The sequence below is a fragment of the Apus apus genome, chromosome 2 (genome assembly GCF_020740795.1).
Source record: "Apus apus isolate bApuApu2 chromosome 2, bApuApu2.pri.cur, whole genome shotgun sequence".
NCBI classification, from domain to species: domain Eukaryota; kingdom Metazoa; phylum Chordata; class Aves; order Apodiformes; family Apodidae; genus Apus; species Apus apus.
In genome coordinates, this window is record NC_067283.1 from 94,960,585 (window position 1) to 94,981,857 (window position 21,273).

Below are 21,273 nucleotides of genomic sequence, written 5' to 3' on the forward strand. Positions count from 1 at the left end.
CCTAAGCTCCTCCATAGGGTATCATCCTATGTGTGACAGGCCTCTGTGCTCCAGGAAAAACATCTGTGAAAAGATGAGTCTTCCTATCCTGACCCAAACAGGGAAAGATACAGGCATTCAGGGAGAGCATCAGTATTGCCTCCTCAAGCCCCCTTCCAAATTGCATCCATTTAGCAAGTCCATAATTTGCCAGTGATTCCCCCTGCCCCTAAAAAAAAAATAAAATAAGCAGCACTTTCAGCTGATTAAGTGACACAAGGTAGAGCTTGTTACAGGAGCTTTAAGTGTGGGAAAAGGGGCAGCAAAATGTATAGAAATCACAACCTGAGTGGTGGCTAAAGTGAAGTCCAGTGTGAAAAAAGGCTGCAGAGGAGAAATGGAGAAGTCCTAAGGCCAGGAATAGATATATCCAGAGTCCTTGGCTGTATAGAGAGATGTATTTATAATAACTAGGGCTATGTATTTTGGAAGGAAGACTGAATTTGAAGAACATACCCCACAATCCCTGGGAAAATACAGCTTTCCTGCCTTTTCAACTCGCTTGGGGTAATAATCCGGGAAAGATTCTCAAAGGAAGAAATACAAACTCCATTCATCGCGATGTTCTTTCATTTATATTCATCTTTAACCGCTGTCTGCAGCCCTCCCGATACCCACATTCAGAGCCTGCTTTCCCACATGCCACTGAAGGCAACGGAGGCTGCAGCGAGCAACCCACCGGCCACGGGGAGCGGCGGCCCCTTCCCCGCACCATTCCCACGGGGACGGCTCAGGGGTGCTCTGCGGATGCCCCATCTTCTGCTCAGCCCCCCGAGAGGCAACAACAGCCGAACGAAAAAGGGAAGAGCCCCGCCGCCACTCCCAAAAATAAAAGGTGCACAGGCGCCGGCTCCGCCGCACCCACCGGGACGAGCTGGGGGGCGACCGCGAGGGGCCGCGCACCGCACCGCACCGCACCGCACCGCACCGCACCGCGGGGAGCCGCGCACTGCCGCGCACCGCTCCGCACCGCACCGCGGGGGGCCGCGCACTTCTCCGCGCCTCGCCGCGCCGCGCAGGCAGCGGGGGGTCCCGCACGGCCGCGCACCCCCCTGCGCGCCCCGCGGGGGCGGGCCGCGGCCGCGCAGCGGTGCCTCCGCCTCCTCCTCCGCCTCCTCCTCCTCCCGCCCGCAGCTCCGCAAGGAAAAGCGGGGCCGCAGCTGCGCTCGCTGCCAGAGCGGCGGTGCGCTGCGATCCCAGACGGGCTGCCCTCGGTCCTCCTCTTCCTCCTTGTTAATTGTTATTATTTTTTTAAATTTTATTTTCAGTTATTATTTTTCAATTACTATTAGCTATTGTTACTTTCCGGCTGCGGGCGCCGCTGCCGGGGATGGGGCGCGGCGGTGCCCGGGGAGCGCTGGGCAGCGACGGGCGATCGGCGCCCCGGAGCGGGCTGTGAGCGGGGAGGGACAGGTACGGGCTCGGGGGGAGCGGGGAGGGACACGGAAACCCGCGTGGGATGGAAGGGGGGGCTGCCCGGTGCTGTGCGTGGCCGAGCGGAGCCTGAGGGCTGCGGGGCTGAGGAGCCGCCGACACCGGAGCGGGTTCGGTCCCCTCGGTTCTGTCCACCTGTGAGGTGGACTCGGGTTTTGAAGAGGGAGAAGGGGCTTGTGTGGGGCTTTCTGCGTTTGGTTTGAAGCTGGGAATGTGGAGAAGACCTTGGTTGCGGGTGTTTGCTGAGGGGTACAAGGAGCTGTGTGTGGGAATGGTTTAATGTGTTCTCATGGTGCGTGGAAGTGCTTAGCCTGGTTTCCATCCAACCCCAAGAAAGTCTCGTCTTTCTATTTCCAGTGAGCTTTTATGGTATTACTAGTTGGAGGAAAGCTTAGACCCTCTTAAATTCTCCTTTCCGTCACTGGCTCATTCCCAAGAAGTGATGCAAACATATGACACACTGGCATTGCACTTCAGTTTACCTCTGAATGCCCTGGTTACAAAAGGTCATCCTAAATCCTATGACTGGTCTTTCTATTGCTGTGTTAACTGAACATTTTGTCTGTCTCTCATTCAAAGTTTCAAAAAGCTTTCTGGAAACTCTCGTGTGTGTGTTTGTGCGCCTGTGGCCATTCTGCCTCTGCACCCCTTCCTACATCTTGCTGGGAAGGGCTGAATGTATTTTCAGTGTAATTTCTGCGTTCATTAATCTGGCCGTGCATTCTGCCACGCTCATCTTAATTACCATGTTTGAGTTGCTGTCACGCAGCTGGAGCCCGGGGCAGGGAACACACTCCCAAACAGAAACATTCTCTTCATCTTCTCCAGTGGCTAATTAGGTTTCACAGGCATCCCTCTCCTTCTGAATAAACAAAAAGTGGGAGCATACCCAAACAGGGGGTTTGAGAAAGGAGGCAAGAGGAAGTTGTCCTTCCTGGAAGATTTCTGTGCTTGCTGTCTAGCCATCTCCAAGATCTTCACACACTGGGAAAACATATAATGAGATCTGGTTTATTGTGGCCAGACTCAAGGAAGGTATCCACTGGGACAGGTTAGGAGCCCTGCTTTGTAACCATAAAGGGCAAACATGACAGACTGCTCCACATTGAAGTAAGTGTGGGTGGGTGTATATTACATAGTGGGAGTCTAAAGGCAGCAAAATCGATCTTCCATAAATTCAGCATTCCCTCGGGCAGTAAGTAAATCAGTAGGACTGTCACTTAAGATGGTGTCTGTGCTGCTTGTAAGGGCAGATAAGCACTTGTGCAATGTGGACTTTTAAAACCCCAACCTTATGTTAGTTTAACTTTTTACATCCAAGCAGCACTTCCTTGACAAGGTGTGGGCTTTGGGGGGTTGCTTTGTTTGTTTTTCTTTTTAAGAAGCAACAGGTTGAATTTCTTTCTAGGATCCTGCCTAAGGATGAGAGGAATTAGCTCTTCCATGTCTCTATTCCTCTTCAGAATGGCAGTACATTTTAGAAGTTTTTCTGTAGCAGAATTAATATTTCTTTAAACACTTGGGCATGTGTAAGGGGAGAAGTGTGTGGGCTGTGAAGGAGCATCTTTAAGTGACAATGTTGCTTTAGCTCCTGGTGATTTCAAGGCACACGCCCATTTTATTCACCTGTCTTACAGATACAGGTGTAACGCAGATATGAGGGTAAGAACAGTACAAAGCGCTGTCTCAAAACTCACAGCAGCATGTTCACGTGCTGTGCAGTGTGACATTTTTGCTCTTCAGTATTTTTAAACCCGAGAAAGACAACTTCCAGCCAAAGCACACACTGCTGGGAAAGGTCCGGTTCTGGGGGAAGCTGCCTTACTTTCCCACTGGGAAGAAGTGGGGAGTGAGAACTAAAGACAGCATTGGCCTTTTCCAAAAAAGGGATGCCTGATCTGACTTCCCCACCCCACCCCCCCCACGCTATACATGTGGCAGTGACAAGCAGCTCATGGACAACCCGCTTACTGGGGAAGTTTTCATCAGTCAAGCTGGGCTGCAAGCGGGAGGAGATGGGCAGCTTGCGGCTGTGGCTGTTCAACCAGCACAGAGCATGAGCTGAAAGCAGACAGGGAAAGAAGTGAGGAGAGTGATGCCTGAACCATGATCCTGGTATGGGCTCATTAGAGAGGACCAGGACTTTAATTAGTATCAGCTAGGGGCCTGTGGCATCACTTCCCAGCTATGTGGTTCCTGGATGACTCTTAAGAACCTGGTTATTTTTCCACTTAGCAGGAGCTTGAAGGTCACTGTTTTGTTCATTCAACTTCCAGTGCTTGCTGCTTTTCTGGCAGGGGGTGGGAGGTGTTAAAGAAGTTTCTCAGTTAAGAGATTTTCAAAACAGTCATGAGCAAGACCACTCACTGACTACTTTTTTTTGTGTCACTGACTCCAAGATGTGCTTGCCCTTTTAGAAGGCAGAGAGAAAGAATTGGACCCACTCTGAATTTAAAATAAAATTTAAAGCCTTTTGACAGCAGAAGCAGTTTTGCTCAGGGGTCTTCACAAACTGTGGTGGCTCCACTTTCGATTTGTGACAGTGTAAATGAGAATTTTATTTCTTCCCTGTAACAAAGCTGACAACATCTTTGTTTCTTTCACTGTCCTTCAGAATTTAGTTTTGTCAGAGCAAGGCAGGGGGGCAGTCTGTGGGCAGAAGAGCTGGGTGGCCAGAAGAAGAATGGTGGGATGGGCTTTGCAAACTCCCCGTGAGAGGACTGGGAGGAGAGTGACAGCGGGAGCCAGCCCTGGATACAGTAAAGCAGATCATATTCTGTATCTCTGTCTAATGTCAGGAATGGCTTAGCTAAGACTGGGCAGACAGCTCACTCTGAGCCCTATGACTGTCCTTCCCTGCATACCCCAAATCAAAGCAGAAACTGAATATTTTACTGGCCAAAGCTGCTCAGCAGCTTTATTCTCACTCCTCAGTGCTAATGCTGCACTTGCCTTCGCTTACCTGTGCTGGGCGGGCTGCAAGGCTGGGCTGGGGATGGCTCCATCCTTCTGTTCTACAAAGCTGATGCTCTGGCTGCTGCTTTGGGCAGGTATTTCAAGGGGGAAGAAAGCAGGAAGTATCAGGTCGTCCTCTCCCAGTGGTGATTTTACTCCCATTTGGCAACTTAGAGACAGCTGCCATGCCAAAACCTGGTTGAGCATCCTCCTTTGGGCAAGCGCTGCTTGTTTGATCCCAGAGCACTTTGTGCTTCAGTTTTATTGAAAGTGGGCAGCAGTTTTATCTCTGCTTTCATAAAATGGTTTGGATTGGAAGGGACTTTTAAAGGTGATCCAGTCAAACATGACTTTGAATGTTTTCAGGTCTTCTGGGCAGTCTGTTCCAGTGTTTCACCAGCCTCATCTTAAAAAATTTCTTCCTTATATCTAGCCTAAATCTGCCCTCTTTCAGTTTAAAACCATTATCCCTTGTCACATCACTACAGGCCTGCATCCAGGGGATTCAGATTCAATCCCCTGAGTTTTGGCTCTCCAACTATAGCTTTGAGGTATCTTTGCTTCTCGGTCTGGTGCTATGGGGAAGAAAGAAAACCACCCCTCTCCAACCAGGTCCAAATTTTTTAGGAAGTTACAGTGAGGCTTCAGGAACCAGATGTATCCCAGTCATGATCAGAAAGCAGGTTTGGTACACACTGCCCTGCTCCCTGGAAGATGCAGAGAAGAGCAGGTTCCTTGGTGCTCTTAAATTTCTTTTTGGTAGGCACAGGCAGAGACCTTGCCTTGGTCTTTGTATCCAAGCTCTGCACTCAGTGGCCTCAATAACTAGTGAGTCTTCTCAGTGTGACATAAGAAATGTGGTGTTTTTTTTTCCAAAGTTGTCTTTTTCTGCTGTGTTTCTATGTTACAAGGGTATCCTGTAATTTTTACCTCCCAACCAGCACAAAAGAAATGAAGGATTAGCATAGAAGTATGTGAGCATCTTTCTTCTTTTCAATGGGAGGAACAAATTGAAGCTGACAGTTCTCTGGAACCAGCACAACACATGAAGTAGTCACAATAATACATTTTATCTTCCAGCCCTTTTAAAGCATCAGAAGCTCTCCAGTCTCTGATGCCTTCAGTAAGCTGACCTTGGCTGGCAGAGCCAGCCACCTCATTACTGCTGTCCCACTGCTCACAGCCTGCCCTCTCCCCTGGCCCTCAAACAGGCCAATTAGCTGGAGCAGCTAGAGCTTCCCAGGTCAGGCAGCCTGCTGGTAACCCTTCAGTGACACCAGCTCTGTTTCAGATAATCCCTTGAGAAACCATTTATTTTATTTTCATTTTAAAAAACCCACTTAGCTGCAACACCCAGAGATTTGTCAGACTTGATTTTGTCCTGAAAAACATCACCAACAGGAAAGCTTCGAGCTATCCATCAACTCTGAAAAGCAGTTGCAGCAGTGAAAATCCATCTAGTCATCACTGAGGTTCTGGTTTTAGCTTGTGCCTTCACCTCTATAAAAGACCAGGCTAGAACAACCTTATCTATTACTATTTAAACCTTTCTATTCAAGCGGACCAAAGGAAGGAACTAATTTATGGTGGAATCTTGGAGACAGGCAAATAAGCACCTGCAAGTAGCTGCAGGAGGTTTGTGTTTCAACAGGCAGGGCAAGGTTGAGCACCACAGCTTCCTTTCTCTTTCTCCAAATTATCTTCTTGCTGTCTGAGCAGCTGAAACAGTTTTGTCCCTCAGTGAGGTGTCTTTCCTCTTTGTCAAATTTATCTTACATCTGCTAGAAGACTGAGGCAAAACAGAGGAAGAATGTGGTTTGTAGTGAATGCATCCGGGTAGGATGCTTCAGAAGTCTTGGGGAGAGGAGCTAATGCTTGGGGTGAAGGCGGTGGTGCAGGTCCCTGGTACTGGTGCAGGTAGGATGGTGGGTGCAGCTCAAAGTCCAACAAGCATTTTCTAATCATATAACATGAGGGAAAAGGCCTTTTCCATAATTCAGCAAGTTGACATCCTCTGTTGGTATTTATTTAAAAATGTTTGGTTTTAAAAGTGTAGTAGTTGTACAGAAGTAGGGGTGTATGTTTCAGCTTTGAGCAATAACATCCCCACAACCAGTCTTTGGCCAGGGAGTCTCCCCAACTGTGGAGACACCTTTTTGTCCCCTCATCCCTGCTAGTGTCACTGTATTGTGGTAGCAACAGCTACCCTGTGTACTTTCCCAAAGATACAGGCAAGCCTGTGGGTGATGATGCTGTTGGAAAAATGCCACTGCTCAATTAAGTGTATAATGTGTCAAATCCTGCATGAATGACTGCCCTTTTCTTGTCTTGTTCAGGACATCCGCAAAAATACTGGTTTGTTAGTTCAAAGAAGGACCTTGGTTTTTGCACAATCATGATTGTGGAGTAGGAAGCAATGGGCTGTGAGGTGCTGTTTGAACCATGAGGCATTTTTCTGAATTCAGCGTAACAGTCACAGGCAACATCTACTTAGATATACACAAAATCCTCATTATAAGAATAGATATCTGCTAAAGTAAACAGAGAGGAATGTTTATTTATTAAATGCTCAGATTAATAAAACCAAGAGCTGGAAATGCTCAGTACATCATGTGTTTTACCCAAAACTAAATGGAAGCTATATTAAAAATGCTAAGACTTCAGCTGAGGCTGGAGAATAATCAGCTTAAAATTCTGTTTGCAAAACCAAGGTTTCGCTTTCTTTGCAATCAGAGGGGAACGCTGGCGTCATCTCCCCAGATGGCAGCTGGACCACAAAGCCTTGTTCCCATGTATGCAGGTGGTGGACTGGAAGTGCTTGCAATATATGTGATTTCCATGCCCTATGCTGAAAGCAAAAGATCCCCAAGGGTTAGGTGGCTTTTCATCTGCAGTTCTCTGACATGGGGTTGCTTTTTCCCCATTCTTTCCTGGCTCTACCCTGAGAAAGAAAACAATCCTCCTTCCTGGTAGAGAAGGCAGTGCTGGTGGATCCAGCCTAACAGCTCCTATGTTAGCAAATAAATAATCCTATGTGACCAAATGCTGTATGCATGCACTCTCCAGCCACTGTGTTTCTTGTGGGCATGTCACGCTGCCACCAGGTGAGAAAGACAATTGCTTCCGTTGGCGAAAAGACAGAATAGTTTTCCATCAACATATGAAACTATCATATCCTCCTTTTCTTATACCTAGCATGGTGATCCATGACTATGATGTGAAAATACAGAAATCTCAAGAGAAGGAAAGGGGAGTGGGAGGGCAGCAGAAGTTATTTCCATAAGCTGTTCATTAGCCTGTGATGGTCCCAGTGGATTTTTCCTTCAAATGGCAGACTGTGGAAAAGCAGGGCTGTTCCGAGATGCATACAGCCTTAATTTGTGCAGTGAAAAGTTACACAAGGTAATTACCTTGTAGTTCAGCACAATAAAAGCTGTCAGATCTATTTAATCCATGCTCAGTTTATCTCTAATGTCTGTGTGTCCAAAAGACTCAAATGGTAACTAATCCTATAGCATGGGTGGGGTGTATGATGTTTTAAACTCAAGATACCTTTTCTAAACGTTTGCTACAGATTAAATCTATCAGTTCAACCTGACTAGATCTACTCACTGTATCTGTAAGGGTTTCATCAGGTTTGCCTTGGCTGTGTCTGTGACAGTTAACTACAGGCATTTGGGGTTGTTCTCAGGCACTGATGGCAACAGGCACAGATCAGCCTGTATCCATGGCATTGAACTCCCCCGTCCTCCGAAAGAGGGAAACACATGGAGACTGCTTTGGGAATGGTTCTGGGCCCAAGCCACTTCCCAAACCATGCCTGGTAGTTGTGTGGCAAGACTGCTAACTGGCACAAGCCTAATCTGTGCCAGTGATTGCTCAAACAGTGTAACCTCCTTTGCCCCAAGGAGCAGAAATCCTTACAGATTCAAGAGGAAAGCAGCTTTTCTATACTAGGAAACTTCACAGCTACTGAAATGAAATGTGGTTTCAGAAAGCGGCAGTGAGGACAGCAGTTCTCCATAAAATTCTAGGTATTTTTCCAAGCTGTCCCTGTAAACATTTGTGTGTCTGTCAAGCTGTTCTGCTTTTGCACTGGTGGGCTGCGACTGCTCCATGTAGAACAGCAGTGTGTGGACAGGGAGCTTGGATACCTGTGCCTCCCAGCTGGCCACACACAGCAATTCACAGAATCATAGAATCACAGAATGGTTTGGGTTGGAAGGGACCTTAAAGATCATATACTCCCACACCCCCTGCCTGGGCAGGGACACCTCCCACTAGACCAGGATGCTCCAAGTCCCATCCAATCTGGCCTTGAACACTTCCAGGGATGGGGTATCCACAATTTCCCTGGGCAACCTGTGCCAGTGTCTCACCACCCTCACACTAAATAATTTCTTCCTAATGTCTAACCTAAATCTACCCTCCTGGTTTTGCTCAGCTGTCCCTTTGGTCATCAGATCTCTTCTCCAGTACCAGCATAATAAACAAACTTTTTCAACAGATACTCTTGATCTAGCACACCCCTCCCTTGCCCCTTTATGCTGCATCAAGTCTCTTTCAGCTGCTTTTCACAGGTCCTTTAGTGATCCAGGCTAAAGAAGATGGTGGTGGTTTGGGAGAAGTTGAGGCTATTTGGTGGTGTTAGATATGCACTGTTGGCTCCTATGCCTCTGAGAATTTTTATAATTGAAAGAATAACCTCTGCCATAACTTGTATTTAAAGTTTTAAAAGTCATATGTGTAAGATCTTCTCTAGAAAAAGATTCATGTCTTAAATTTAAATGAACTGAAGCCAAGAGATTAGTTACATCAGTGAACATAGCCCCTCCTCTCAGTTGCTCAGGGACAGTGTGAATTCAACTGCTTGATGTACTAGAAGAAAGCTTCAGACACATGCTGTGGCCAAATATAAATGAAGTAACCCAGGACTTTTATGGCAATGCTCTTGAAACGGCCACACTTGTGAAGTGTCAAAAAAGATTAAATAAATCCGTTGCTGCAACACTCGTATCTGAGACAAGAAAGTCCAGCTTTAAAGACGTTCTGTCCTAAAACATGTAGTGATGGTCTTCAACAATATTTTAGGCAGTGATGTGCCATTAAGACACCTCTTGAAATAGAATGATGGTATAAACATGCAAGGCATTTTAAATCACCCTAATCCCGCATATTTAAAGTGGAGCAGCAAAGTGTTTGTATCTCATTAGCAACTGAAAGGATTTGACAATAGCGATGTTTTACTTTTCTTTCAGGGATGAAAAGCCTGTCTTACTTGTTTAATTTAGCTCTCTCTTGCTTATATTAGAGTGTACCTGGAGTGGATACAGAACAGCTACAGTTTGTCTGTTTTGGCTGAAGCAAAACAGCTAATTTCTAGAGCAGCCCACTGGTTACCTAGACTATCCTACATGTGTTTACTTGATGCATTTACTCTCCTGCAGATACAAAGAGATAGTAACCTCACCTTGCTGTCTTTGCACGTGCTGCTGCCATCTGCATGAGATGAGGCTTGTAAACAGCAGAAATGCTCATGCAAAAAAAAAAAAAAAAAAAAAAAAAAAGCAAGTAGCATTCTTAAGGATGATTTTACATTAAGCACTATTTTGTCATTGTTTTTCTCTTCTGCCAGTGAGAAGGTTTTTATGTTCGTAGCTTACAGTCTGAAAAAGTGAGGCCACTCTACTGCTTATACTTGACATACAAATTTAGGTCACTGCTCACAGTCAGCAGGGATTGTGCCAAAAGAATTACCAGAGTTGCATATCAGGGCTGACTTTCCCCACTTGTTCTCAGATCTCACTCGTGGGCTTTTCCATGTGTTACTGTTGGTCAGTAAGGGACAAGAGACACCACCAGCACCACTCGTTGTCTCCTTGGTCTCCCCTACTTCTAATGCCTGCAAAAGTGCTGAGTAGGTAGGTCTGTGCTGAGAAATTGAAGTTCCACTCAACACGTGGTCGATCAGGTGGCGTTCAGCAGCATATGCCTAAAGAGGTGGAGAAGTAGCCAGCCTGCTGCTAGGCAGAGTAATCCCCACAGCCCATTTTGCTTCCTGCTAGTCTTACTACTTCTCACAAGATCACTCTGTGTAGTTTATCGCCTAGCATAGGGATAGCTACCAGAGCAGCCCAAAGCCTTCCACCTTCACTCCTGTGTGGCACCCCTGAAACGACAGCGTCATTCGTTACGTGTGCTGAGCCGCTGTCGAGGGCGGTTTAAGGCACAGGAAGATCATCCTCGGTTGATTTTCACAGATGCTTTTTCTTCAGATTATTTGAAAGCAGTTGGAACAGTGGCAGAGCTTTGAATTAAATTAGATCTTTAATTGACATAAAGAGTAATCAATGATGAGTAGAACTGGAGTTGACTTCTAATCAAAGATCATTCTGCATGCCGGGGTGGGTAGGAAATGAATGAACGTCACATCTAATTACGCAGCCAGATTCTGATCCCTCAGCCACACTCGTACATACTGTTGCAGACCAAATTTTGCTTATCTGCACTAATACCAGCTGAATATGATTGCTCTGTGTTCCTAGTGCTGGGAGGGCACGGCATCCAGGAGGTCATGGCGTGGGGTTTGTGCGCACACTCACTCCAGCTGCCAGCCCAAAACAAATGGTGGAACTGAAAAAAATGAGGTCAGCTACAACGAACCCATCTGTTGTGTGCAGGAGCCATTTAGGATCAAATTTATTTTCCTTGGGTTTATTACAGTGAAATAACTCATTTGCATTTCCCTCTCCTTATGCTTTTGGCATGTGCTACAGGAAGGTAAGGTGCTGTCGGTGTTTCTCCAAGGGGAGGCGAAGCAGAGGAGAAGGCAGTTCGTGTCTCCTCAGCCAGGGAAACAGGGCATGTACTAAGAGCTCTGGTGAAAGAGTTGCTATAGAAAGGTTAGGGAGAAAGCTAATTGAGGTACAAGACAGAAGGGTGCTGCTTTTACCTTAGCTACCGCCAAGTCATTATTTCTGTGCTAGTGAGCTGATAAGAGTTAGAGCCAAAGGCATGATTTACAGTAAAAATAAAAGCTTAAGTTAAAAGTCTCCACACTGACTTTGGCACCTAGAATGGTATGAAAGACAGCTGAGGCTTACTATTTATGGAACTATACTTCAGTGGGAGCATCAGGTATCAGGTTCTATATACATTTACAGCCACATATTCTTTACCATTTTGCTGTTGACCTGGATTGTTAGCATTTTTTCTTACTATTTGCTTTTTGATTTATGTACTTCATCCAATTTGGGTAGGAGGGTAGGAGGAGCAGAACAAACAGCATGAGCTATTCCAGATGGAAGACAATTTGTATTTCTGCTCAGGGTGTCTAGTGATGAGCTAGCAAATAGTGCAACATTTCAGTTGAAAATGTCCTTACATACAACATAAAAAAATGTTCATATGGAAATGAGAGCATAAAGTACAAGTCTTGCTATTGGTATCAAGTCTCGGGAAGAGTATTGTTTGAAACAAAAGCTAAAATTCCGTAGCGAAGTACTCAAAGCTAACATTTTCATTTATTAGAAACAGGTAACAGCACCTTGTGCTCACTTGCAGGGATTTCAGCATGACAAAATAAAGCTCTCAGCTACAGGCTTAGGCAAAGCTATGAAAGATGCATGAGTTGTGTAAACACTTCTTTGTGCCTTGTAAAAACTGAATCCACCCAAACTGAAGGTATTGAAATACGATTAATAAAAGAAAGAATCACTGAAGGCATCGCTGACACAGATAAAGCCATCAGTGAAGCAGGAGCCTTTAGAGGGATCCCACTGGATAGATGGTGGCAGGAGAGGCACAGCCTGGATGTCTATGGAAGGGGAAAGGACCCACCTCAGGCTGCCAGCGAGGGCAGGATGAGCTGTGCTGGTTTAAACTAAGATTCCTCTTGCTGCATGAGGTGGAGCAGAGATTTGCCTCCATGTGCTGGGGCAGGAACATGTACCTGGGGCTCTGATGCCCACTCAAGCATGACCTGGGTGCTCCCACTTCTGCCACGTGAAGGAGAGGGAGCCACCTCAGCTGTAGCTTCTTCTCTGTGCATTACTGATCTCCACAGCCATGCTGGTAAGCCCATGTGGCTCTTTTTCTGCACACTAAAATTAACATTTGAAGCTCACAGATCTGCTGGCCTTTCCCTGGCTGATGTAGGTTTGGGAAATGTACTTGTCAGTGTGGCCATATGCTGCTATTTAGGAATATCTCATAGCCTTGGACTTTGATGGAACAAATGCACATGATTTTGTTCTAGCAACCAAGAATAGTTCTTCAGATGGAGCTCACATGTCTGTACAACTCTGGCAAATGTTCCGCTGCACAAGGAAGCAGCGGCTCAGCCACTGGGAGCATAAAATGTGCTATGAAAGTCTTAATTCCTGTAATCCAACAACCAACAGAAGACACTCTTCTACATGTGCTTCCAGGAGATCCTATCCCACAGAAATCACGGAATTGTCAGAGTTGGAAGGGACCTCTCAAGATCATCTAGTTCACCTCCCCTGCTAAAGCAAGACGTAACCAGGATGTGCTTGATACATCTAGGAATTTTATGTCTGTGCCCTAATGACTAAGAGTTTTTGTCATAAAAGTGTAAAAGGTCTTGTGAAAGAGTTTAATTTCTCATGACAGTTTTTATGATGCTTCTGAGTGCTCTCACCCATATATTATTGTAAAATTTTTAGATTTAAAAAACCACCCTCAAGAATGTCTACATTATCACCCAAGATGGATACCTCTGTGCTTTCTAAGAGTCTAGGGAACATGGAAACCATAAATTCCAGGTGGTTATTTTGGCTGCTAGCCATGCTGGCCTCATATTGCCGGGATGATTCAGTTAAGTCAGAGGAAGAAGATGGAAAATTAATATTAAAAATGCCTAGGCTACAAAAGCAAGCGACACCAGCTGAAGACATACTGAATGAGCTTAGCATTGAACTGAGCCTGAGTAAGTTTAGAATTGAATTGTCCTGTTTGGGTTTATGAGCACGAAGCAGAAAGAATTGGCTGTCAGGGAGGAGGACATGAATTCTAGGGGATAATCAGTTTCTTCCCTTATTGGATTTATTCTTTTGGAGATGCATGCTCCTAAATGGGATCTTGCTGCAATAGGTTGTTACCTTTTTAAGCTGGCTGGCAAGTTTGATAAGCAGAACATGACATAGATGAGAGAGGAGCATATTATTTTCTTTCATTATTCAAAAATATACCAGTTAATTTGTTAGATGTATCCCCTGTCTGCAGTTAAGAAATGATCATAGCATGCAAAACAGAATCAGTTGACTTCTGTAGCCATCCACTTGCATCAGGTTAGTGGATCCCCTCAGCTTACCTTAACCTGAATAGTTTCTCCAATTTTTTAAGCCTGCAGGCCACAGATCAGCAAAAGGAACACCATGCAAACCATCTCAATGTAGGGATTAAATCTTCTTAGATCCAGAATGGGCCTTGAAACCTGTGTCACACACAAAAAAATAATGTAGGGACAAAGGATTATCAAGGAGTCCCATGAGTCATTGAGTCCTATCACACATTCCCATTTAATCAAATATTATACAGAATCCCAGAGCATCCTCAAAGCCCCTGTTTCACAAACCCTCAGCTGCAGACAGCTCCCTAACACCTTGCAGCAAACCCCAGAGCCATAACTGTAGCTGCCACAAGGAGAGGAGAAATCAAGAGTACCATCACCACTGGTATATTTATTGCAGCTTTACATGGTTGCTGGCAGGCCCATGTGTAGCAAAAACAACTTCCCCATGTCATGTGGTGAGCAAAAAATACTGTCTCCAGATGGGTCATGGAAAAACAGCAAATAAAAAGGGACCATGCAAAAGTCTACCTGGATTTAGCAAATGCGTTTCTGCCTGAATTTCCCGTCTTAGCTTGGATTGAAGTCCATCCTGCTTACCAAGTATTTTGGCATTATGGGGGGGTGGAAATCCACTCTGAGGGTGATGCAGAGAGGGCAGTTCTGTGGAAGTGATGGGCTCGGCAGTCCCTTCCCCTCTCATTAGCTCAGGCTCAGCTGTTTCCTGGTTGCCAGACTGAAAGGAGAGCTGGGAGAGGGGACTTTCATTTCCCCAGGGAGAAAGACATCATCAATTATCTGCCATTCCCTGCTGCAAGCTGTCAGTGAATAGAGCAGAGAAAAAGTACTGATAGGATTTCACCTTATCCCTTGACCCACTGATGGGCTCATCATTCAGCTGCTATGCACTTAGAAGGGGCAATAGTAATTATATTAATGATGCTCCTGCACAGAACATACTTATATTAGCAGTAAGCAGACTGGTGACTTTTTACAATGGTACATCAGAGGTTCATCAGCTATATAGATTTAAAAATGTAAGCATACTCTTTGGATCCACTGCTGAGGTCAAACTCTCAATTCTCAAAAGCATTTAATAGCATTTGAGATACATAATATGCTTTATAATGAGAGCAAAATGTATATTGTATCTAGAAGATGGCAGCATTATATCAAGTAACTACTAAAGGCAGGCTTAGAATCTTGATCACTGGGCTGGAATAGCACCAAAATCCCCTTAGTAGTGTTCATCTGTAGGGATACTGGTCAGGACAACAAGAGATCTGGGTGAGTCTTTGTGGGCTGAGCCTCACTGAAATTTTACTGGTGACTACATCTGTGTGTATAATCAGAATGCAACTGTATTAGTAAATTCAGAGGCAGGATTATTCAGTCAATAGCACAGAGGCCTGTGAATGGTTTAAGAGGCAGGAAAATAACTCCCCCTTTACAAAGTATATTACAGCAATTTGACAAATGCTCATCACTCAAAGTGTATTTGTTGGATGTAGGTATCATAAATAAACCATTTACGTGGTGCCCCATGTGCAGCCGCCGTCTGCGTGAATCTGGGCTAAGGGGCTGTGGCTGCTAGGCAGGGTCAGTGCAGTTTTGTGAGGTCAGATGGAAATATCTGATGTGTCAGCAATTTAAGTTTAAATCTTAATAAAATATTGTGTTTGTACAATAGAGTCTGTGTCTAACCTGACAAACTGAAAAGTAACTGAACAGAACTGGGATATTCCATCAGTTCTGACTGTTACCTCCTTTTATCACAGTTTTCTTCTGTACAGAAATTAAACATACATTAATCACCAAGATTATATATAGAGAGAGCACAAGCCTATCTGGGCTCTGAGTTCTGACTGTTTTATGCAAAAGTAAAGCAAAGTAGGTTCTGGCAGGTCTTCAATTTACATTTCAATTGCACATCTTCCACACTTCCTAGTCCTAAGACTATTTGGAGGAGAGTCTGAGCTACTAAAGCCATCTGAGTGCTTAAGCAAAATAAATAAGTGAATTCCTTTTCCAAAAGTATTATTTTAAGTTTCCCCAAAGCAAAACAATTCCAGTGTGTCTGCACTTGGTCACATATGGACACAAAGGTTTTGTTCAGAACAAAACCCATTCGGCTTTTATTCACATTAATGCAGAAGTTATTCATTGTGTGGAAGATGTCAGTATTTTGACAAGAATTTTGCATCTAAAGTAATTACTTTTTTATAGCCAATGTGAGTGTGACTAGCATCCAACTTCAATTTTTATTTTATTCCTTCTATTTTCTAAGGAATGGCTGGTGTTTGTGCAGTTAGATCTCCTCTGTCAGTGTTGTTTAGTTTCTACCCTCCTGTATCTCCAGATGCTGCCTGTGGGGGTGTTAATCATCTTGTCAAGCCAGGCAAGGGCTGAACACTTGCAAGGGATTTGCTGCTCCTTGGCACTCTGGACCCAACTTCTAATGCAAATCCTGGAGTGCAAACGGCAGCATACAGCACGTAGCCCAACTGTCTTAAGGTTATTTGCATAACCAAGGAGAACTTGCAATGCAGACCCCCAGAGTAGTGTGATTGTGTGTTTTCTGCTTTGTCTCTCAGAACCTGATTCCCGGTGGGTTTTGAGCTGTAGATACCACCTGGCACGGGTAGATGCTGTACCATCCACAGGGATGCAAGGCTTGACCCCAGAAGCTGCAAAGTGGCTTCTGCCAAGTGCTAGGTATTGGCAAACCTGAGCAGAGCTCAGCCCTGCAGTGGTGTGCTGAGAGCCTTAAGCAGTTAGGGGTGAGTGTAGAGCCAAATTTGGGTTCTCCTTGACCAGAGACTCAAGTACATCCAGCTGTGGCTGGAGCATGTTTATCCTGTGTGAGGTAAACGAAGTACATCCTCACTGCAGTTTCTTCCTGAGCCTGCAAGGAGCAGCTGCTCCCTCCCTCTCCCTTTTCCCCATCTCTCCTGGATGTGGGGTTCTGCCACAAAGAGGATTAATGCTTGGGCTAAAGAAGTCGCTCCAGGCAGAGCAGTGGATAAGCTGGCATGGCTCTGAGCTGGATATGCTGCATCTGGGCTCAGCCAGGGACTTGAACAGTGGAGCACCGTTATCAGCAGATAACTGCTGGCCACAGCAGAGGAGAAAACTGGCCTTAAATGCAACCCAGGTGGTATCTCTGAGGACTGTCCAGTCGCAGAGGGCAGCTCTTGCTTCTGAAACAGAAAGATTTACTCTGTTTTGGTTGTGCAATAAAGAAAACCGTGTTACCAGTAGCTCTGGGCAATGCTGGGACTGGAAGAAATTTTTCTGAAGCTCTTGCAGAAATATTCCTGACAAAGCAGCTCCTCAGGCAATGCAGTCCTCTCTATGGAGAAGCAGTAGCTCACCACGACACCTTGCATCACCTCAAAGAGTATTTGCCCAGCTTAGTGCTACAAATTAAACATAACTGGATGGCACACAACATTTCCCCAGGTATTTGCTTTCTCTAGCGAGTGTTTGCTGTGCAGGCACCATTAAGCTCTGGTGCTTATCTTTAATAAATACATTTGGTTGAGAAGGCTTGTGTTGTAAATCTGTGGCCTTCACAAGTGGCTGCTTTTTTGGGCACTCACTATCATTCCTCATCTGTGGGGATGAGAAGCTGTCTCAGACTTGCTGTCACCCCCTTGGCCCCACAGGTCACAGAGCATCAACTCTGCTGCCTGGGCAGCTCCAACCCTTGCCACATGGTCCTGCCTCAGGACCAAACTCACCCCCCAGCCCAGCGGTTGGAGTGAAATGAACTGGGGACGTCAGGTATGCTGGGTCCAGCTTTTAAACTAAATGGGGAAAAAATTATTTAAAAATCTCTTTTCCATTTCTGGCAGGTTATTTTTAAACTGGCCTAGTTTCTCAGTGCAATGGCATTAACAGCCATGCTGGCAGCCTGGGAAGGAAGGAGGTGGTGAGAGGAAGGGTCCTGCAAAATGGGAGAGCTGGTCTCTGGCGGCACCTGAGGACCAGTCTCCCCCTCTCCAGCATCCCCCTTCCCCTCCCACTCCCTGCCCTGCTGCCTGGCCTCAGCTGGCCATGACGCTCCTTGGACGGCTCAGTGAAGCCATTCATCTCACAAGAGCAGCACAAAACCAAGGCAGCATAAAAATCTGCTTCATTGTCTGCCGTGGGCAGTGAGTGCTGGGGTTGGGACACAGAAAACAGTGGAACAAGGAGGAAAGGATACATCCCCCTCTCCCCTCGTGGCAGCAGCAAGCTGATGGAGCTGTGGTGAACCATTGCATTTGTTTGCTATTTCTTTGCGGGCAGATTGAAACCACTTTAGTTTGGTGCTGATGCCAAGCTGGGCATTGGGAAAGAGCACACATAGAGCAAGACACATGAAATGCAGAACATATGGTGCCTGGAGCTTGTTTACTCACCTCTCCTCATGGTGGAAAGCATCTCTCGTCACAGCATGTCGTGGTTGTATGTATACCCACCGCATCTTCCTTCTCTGCAGCCAGGCAGGAATAGCCATGGAGAAAGTTACCAAGGATCAAAGGGGAGCTGCAAGACTTGATTCATGCTGAATGAACCCTCTTTTTTATTATTTTAATTTTAATACCTGTAATAACACTTTGTGGTGGTGCTGAGTGCCCCCTAAGAGCTCTGCATGCTCCCAAAATAATCTCCAGGACACCCCGATACAGCAGATGGGGATACCAGGACTGGGGGAGAAGCACGCTGGGCATGGCAGAAATTGGGGATGGCGTTGGGATTAGCACGCTGAAGCATCTGGTTTCTGGTCCCACTTCTCTGGCACATTTTCAGTAGATCCTGGGCTGTAAGTCAGAAGTGAAAATAGGACCATTTTATTTTTGAGGTGGGACTACTGGTAGTGCAAACAGATCTGTACCCTGGCTCACAGGCCCCTCAAGGGGTTCAGTTACCCCTTACCATGTCTGGTGGGCCCCAGACAGTCCCAGTTTCACCACAGGCCTATTACCCTCCATCTTCACTGACCTGCTTTCTTTTGTTTTTCAGGAATCTCTTCCAGGCTCCCTGAAATCATGTCAATAGGATCGCATTCATTATCTCCAGGAGGTCCTAATGGGATTATTAGGAGCCAGTCCTTCGCTGGCTTCAGTGGGCTTCAGGAGAGACGCTCCAGGCAAGTGCTGTGCTCTCTTGGGGGAATTTCCAAACCAGGCTCTAAGGGAGGATGAAGGTGGAAAAGAGGCCAGAGAGGACTGCCTTCTCTCTGATTGCAGAAGAAAGTCTCCTAGGCTAAAATCTCTCTGTTTACTGTTTGCATAACTAAGCTGTTACCCTCTGCCTTAGCTACGAAGTGTGTATTTGCCTCTCCCCTGTTAACGCAGGGCTTGGCTTCTTCACATACCTCAGAGCTGTGAGAGAATTTCAGGGAATAATTTTAATTTACTAACTTATGCAGTGATATTTTCAACATGTGAAATGCGCAGGAAAATGATACACTTCCCACCACCCTCAATTTAAGACAGTTGCTATCCAAAAGAGTTTTCTCATTGCCACACTGCCATGAATTCAAAACAACTGTTGCCATTGCAGGGCTGCCTTCATGTCCTGCTGGAAATAGGGGAGAGCTTGGCTGCAGAGCCTTTCCTTTCACTGCCCTTTAGCTACGATTTAGGGCTTTGAGTCAAACACTTACCAAGTGCATCCAGCTCCCGGTGCCTCCAGAGGCTACTTTACAATTCATTTTAACTTGTGTAAAGTCTCCCAAGTGCCAGACCACCAGTTAGCAATCGAGGAGAAACAGCAGGCAAGAGGTGACCTCCCATCATCAGTCCAAGTCAGTGACGGTCGTTAGATGCTGACCTACCCCCAGCCGAGTCACCAGAGGCACCTCTGTGCAGCACGACCATCGTCCCTTTGCCGTACGGAGCTACCTGTGGTTCACGCTCAAGACCCAGCAGTGTGATGCTGGCCTCCAGACATGCTCTTAACCAAGCCCAAATGCTCCTCAGGAGCCCCCAGGATTTATGCCTGAGATTATCTGGGCTCTTCTTGTTTTTTAGCGCCTCGATGTAGCTCAGCCCTTTTATGTCTGTGACTGAGCAACGTGAGGCAGGACAGGCATGGTCTAACACAGAGAAACATCTGATGAGCCCCAGACTCAGCCTGGCATTTCCAGACCAGTGTTTGTATCTCAGCAAGGCAACTGGCACATCAAAAGCTGACAACACATGTCCAGGCGGCTCAAACCTCTTAACCCATAAACAAATGCAGTCCTTTAACAGGCAGGCACAGGAGCACATCCGTTTCTACTAGCAGAGATAGTATCAGAAGATTTCTTCAAGCTACGCTCTTTTGAGATTGTTATGATTTATAGGGGTTTCCTCCTCGTTAACGTTCATTTTGCAGGTGTAACTCCTTCATTGAAAATTCCTCTGCACTCAAGAAGCCCCAAGCAAAGGTGAAGAAAGCACATAATTTGGGCCATAAGAACAGCACCACGCCCAAAGAGCCCCAGCCAAAAAGGATGGAAGAGGTCTACCGAGCCCTGAAGAATGGCCTGGAGTAAGAGCCTTTTTCCTGCTTGTTGATTGAAGCTTTCTATGACATGTTAGAGCCTAAAGAATTATATCACTGGAACAGGGAACCTTAATCATAGGAGAAGAAAACATACCTCTAGGAGCCTGGATTGTAACACTTAGGATCTGAAATATTTGAACGGGTGGAATCCCATTTCCACTCCAATTGGTAGGAAAGCACTCAAAGCTGGGATTTCAACATCAGATGTTTTTATTCTGAATTTCCTAGAGTCCTATCAGAGGCTTGTATTGCCCTTAAGATAACGTCCCAGACAATAAGAGGACTTTTGCCAGCCGGATACAGAAGCACCGGTTGGAATGCACCTACCAGTAAACTAAGCAGCAGATTAGCTTCCTTGAAACTGGTTATTCAGTGTCCTTACGTACAGCTAAGTAAGTGGCTCCTATTTATTCCCAAAACAGCAGCATGGAGCTGCTTTTAGGACAGATCAATGTAAATGAGTTTTTATCTGAAAACAGATCCAATGAGAAAAGCCATTTGTTGCACAGATTTCCATTTAGGATGGTCAGCAGCCAGCTCGGTATGTGCTGCAGAGCTCACACATCCCTCCTCTGGTTTGTGTTTACAGCGAGTATCTGGAAGTTCACCAGGCAGAGCTGGATAAGTTGACTACTCAGTTAAAAGACATGAAAAGAAACTCGCGCCTGGTACGTGTCACACTTCGTCATCGTGCGGATGCACAGTAACCTCCTCGAGGTGCTGGAGCAGCTGTGGGGTGGGAGCAGGCTACAGGGAATTTGCCTTTATACTCTTCCTCCCCTCCAGCCCTGGTCTTGCCTGTGATTGCTATTGACTGACAAACATGACTTTCTTGTGGTGGTGGTATGTTGCAAAATTAACCACAGTTTTATCTTCTCTCTTGCAGGGAGTCCTGTACGATTTAGATAAGGTATGTTACTCACTTTGACATTGGTTTTGCAAGGAAGCATCAATATCTGTACGGTGTACGTAGCTGGCATGGGAAACCTCTC

The 21,273-nt window shown here is 45.9% G+C and overlaps 1 protein-coding gene across 4 annotated transcripts in view; it reads left to right on the forward strand.

The window, feature by feature from the left end:
• Positions 1 to 21,273, forward strand: part of RIPOR2 (RHO family interacting cell polarization regulator 2) — a 69,561-nt gene that overhangs the window by 15,033 nt on the left and 33,255 nt on the right. For all 4 annotated transcript variants that reach the window (XM_051610103.1, XM_051610104.1, XM_051610105.1 and 1 more), the window contains exons 2-5: positions 18,752 to 18,878; positions 20,111 to 20,266; positions 20,871 to 20,949; positions 21,168 to 21,191. In XM_051610103.1, the coding sequence (XP_051466063.1) occupies positions 18,752 to 18,878; positions 20,111 to 20,266; positions 20,871 to 20,949; positions 21,168 to 21,191 (386 nt within the window). The remainder of the gene's footprint in view (positions 1 to 18,751; positions 18,879 to 20,110; positions 20,267 to 20,870; positions 20,950 to 21,167; positions 21,192 to 21,273) is intronic.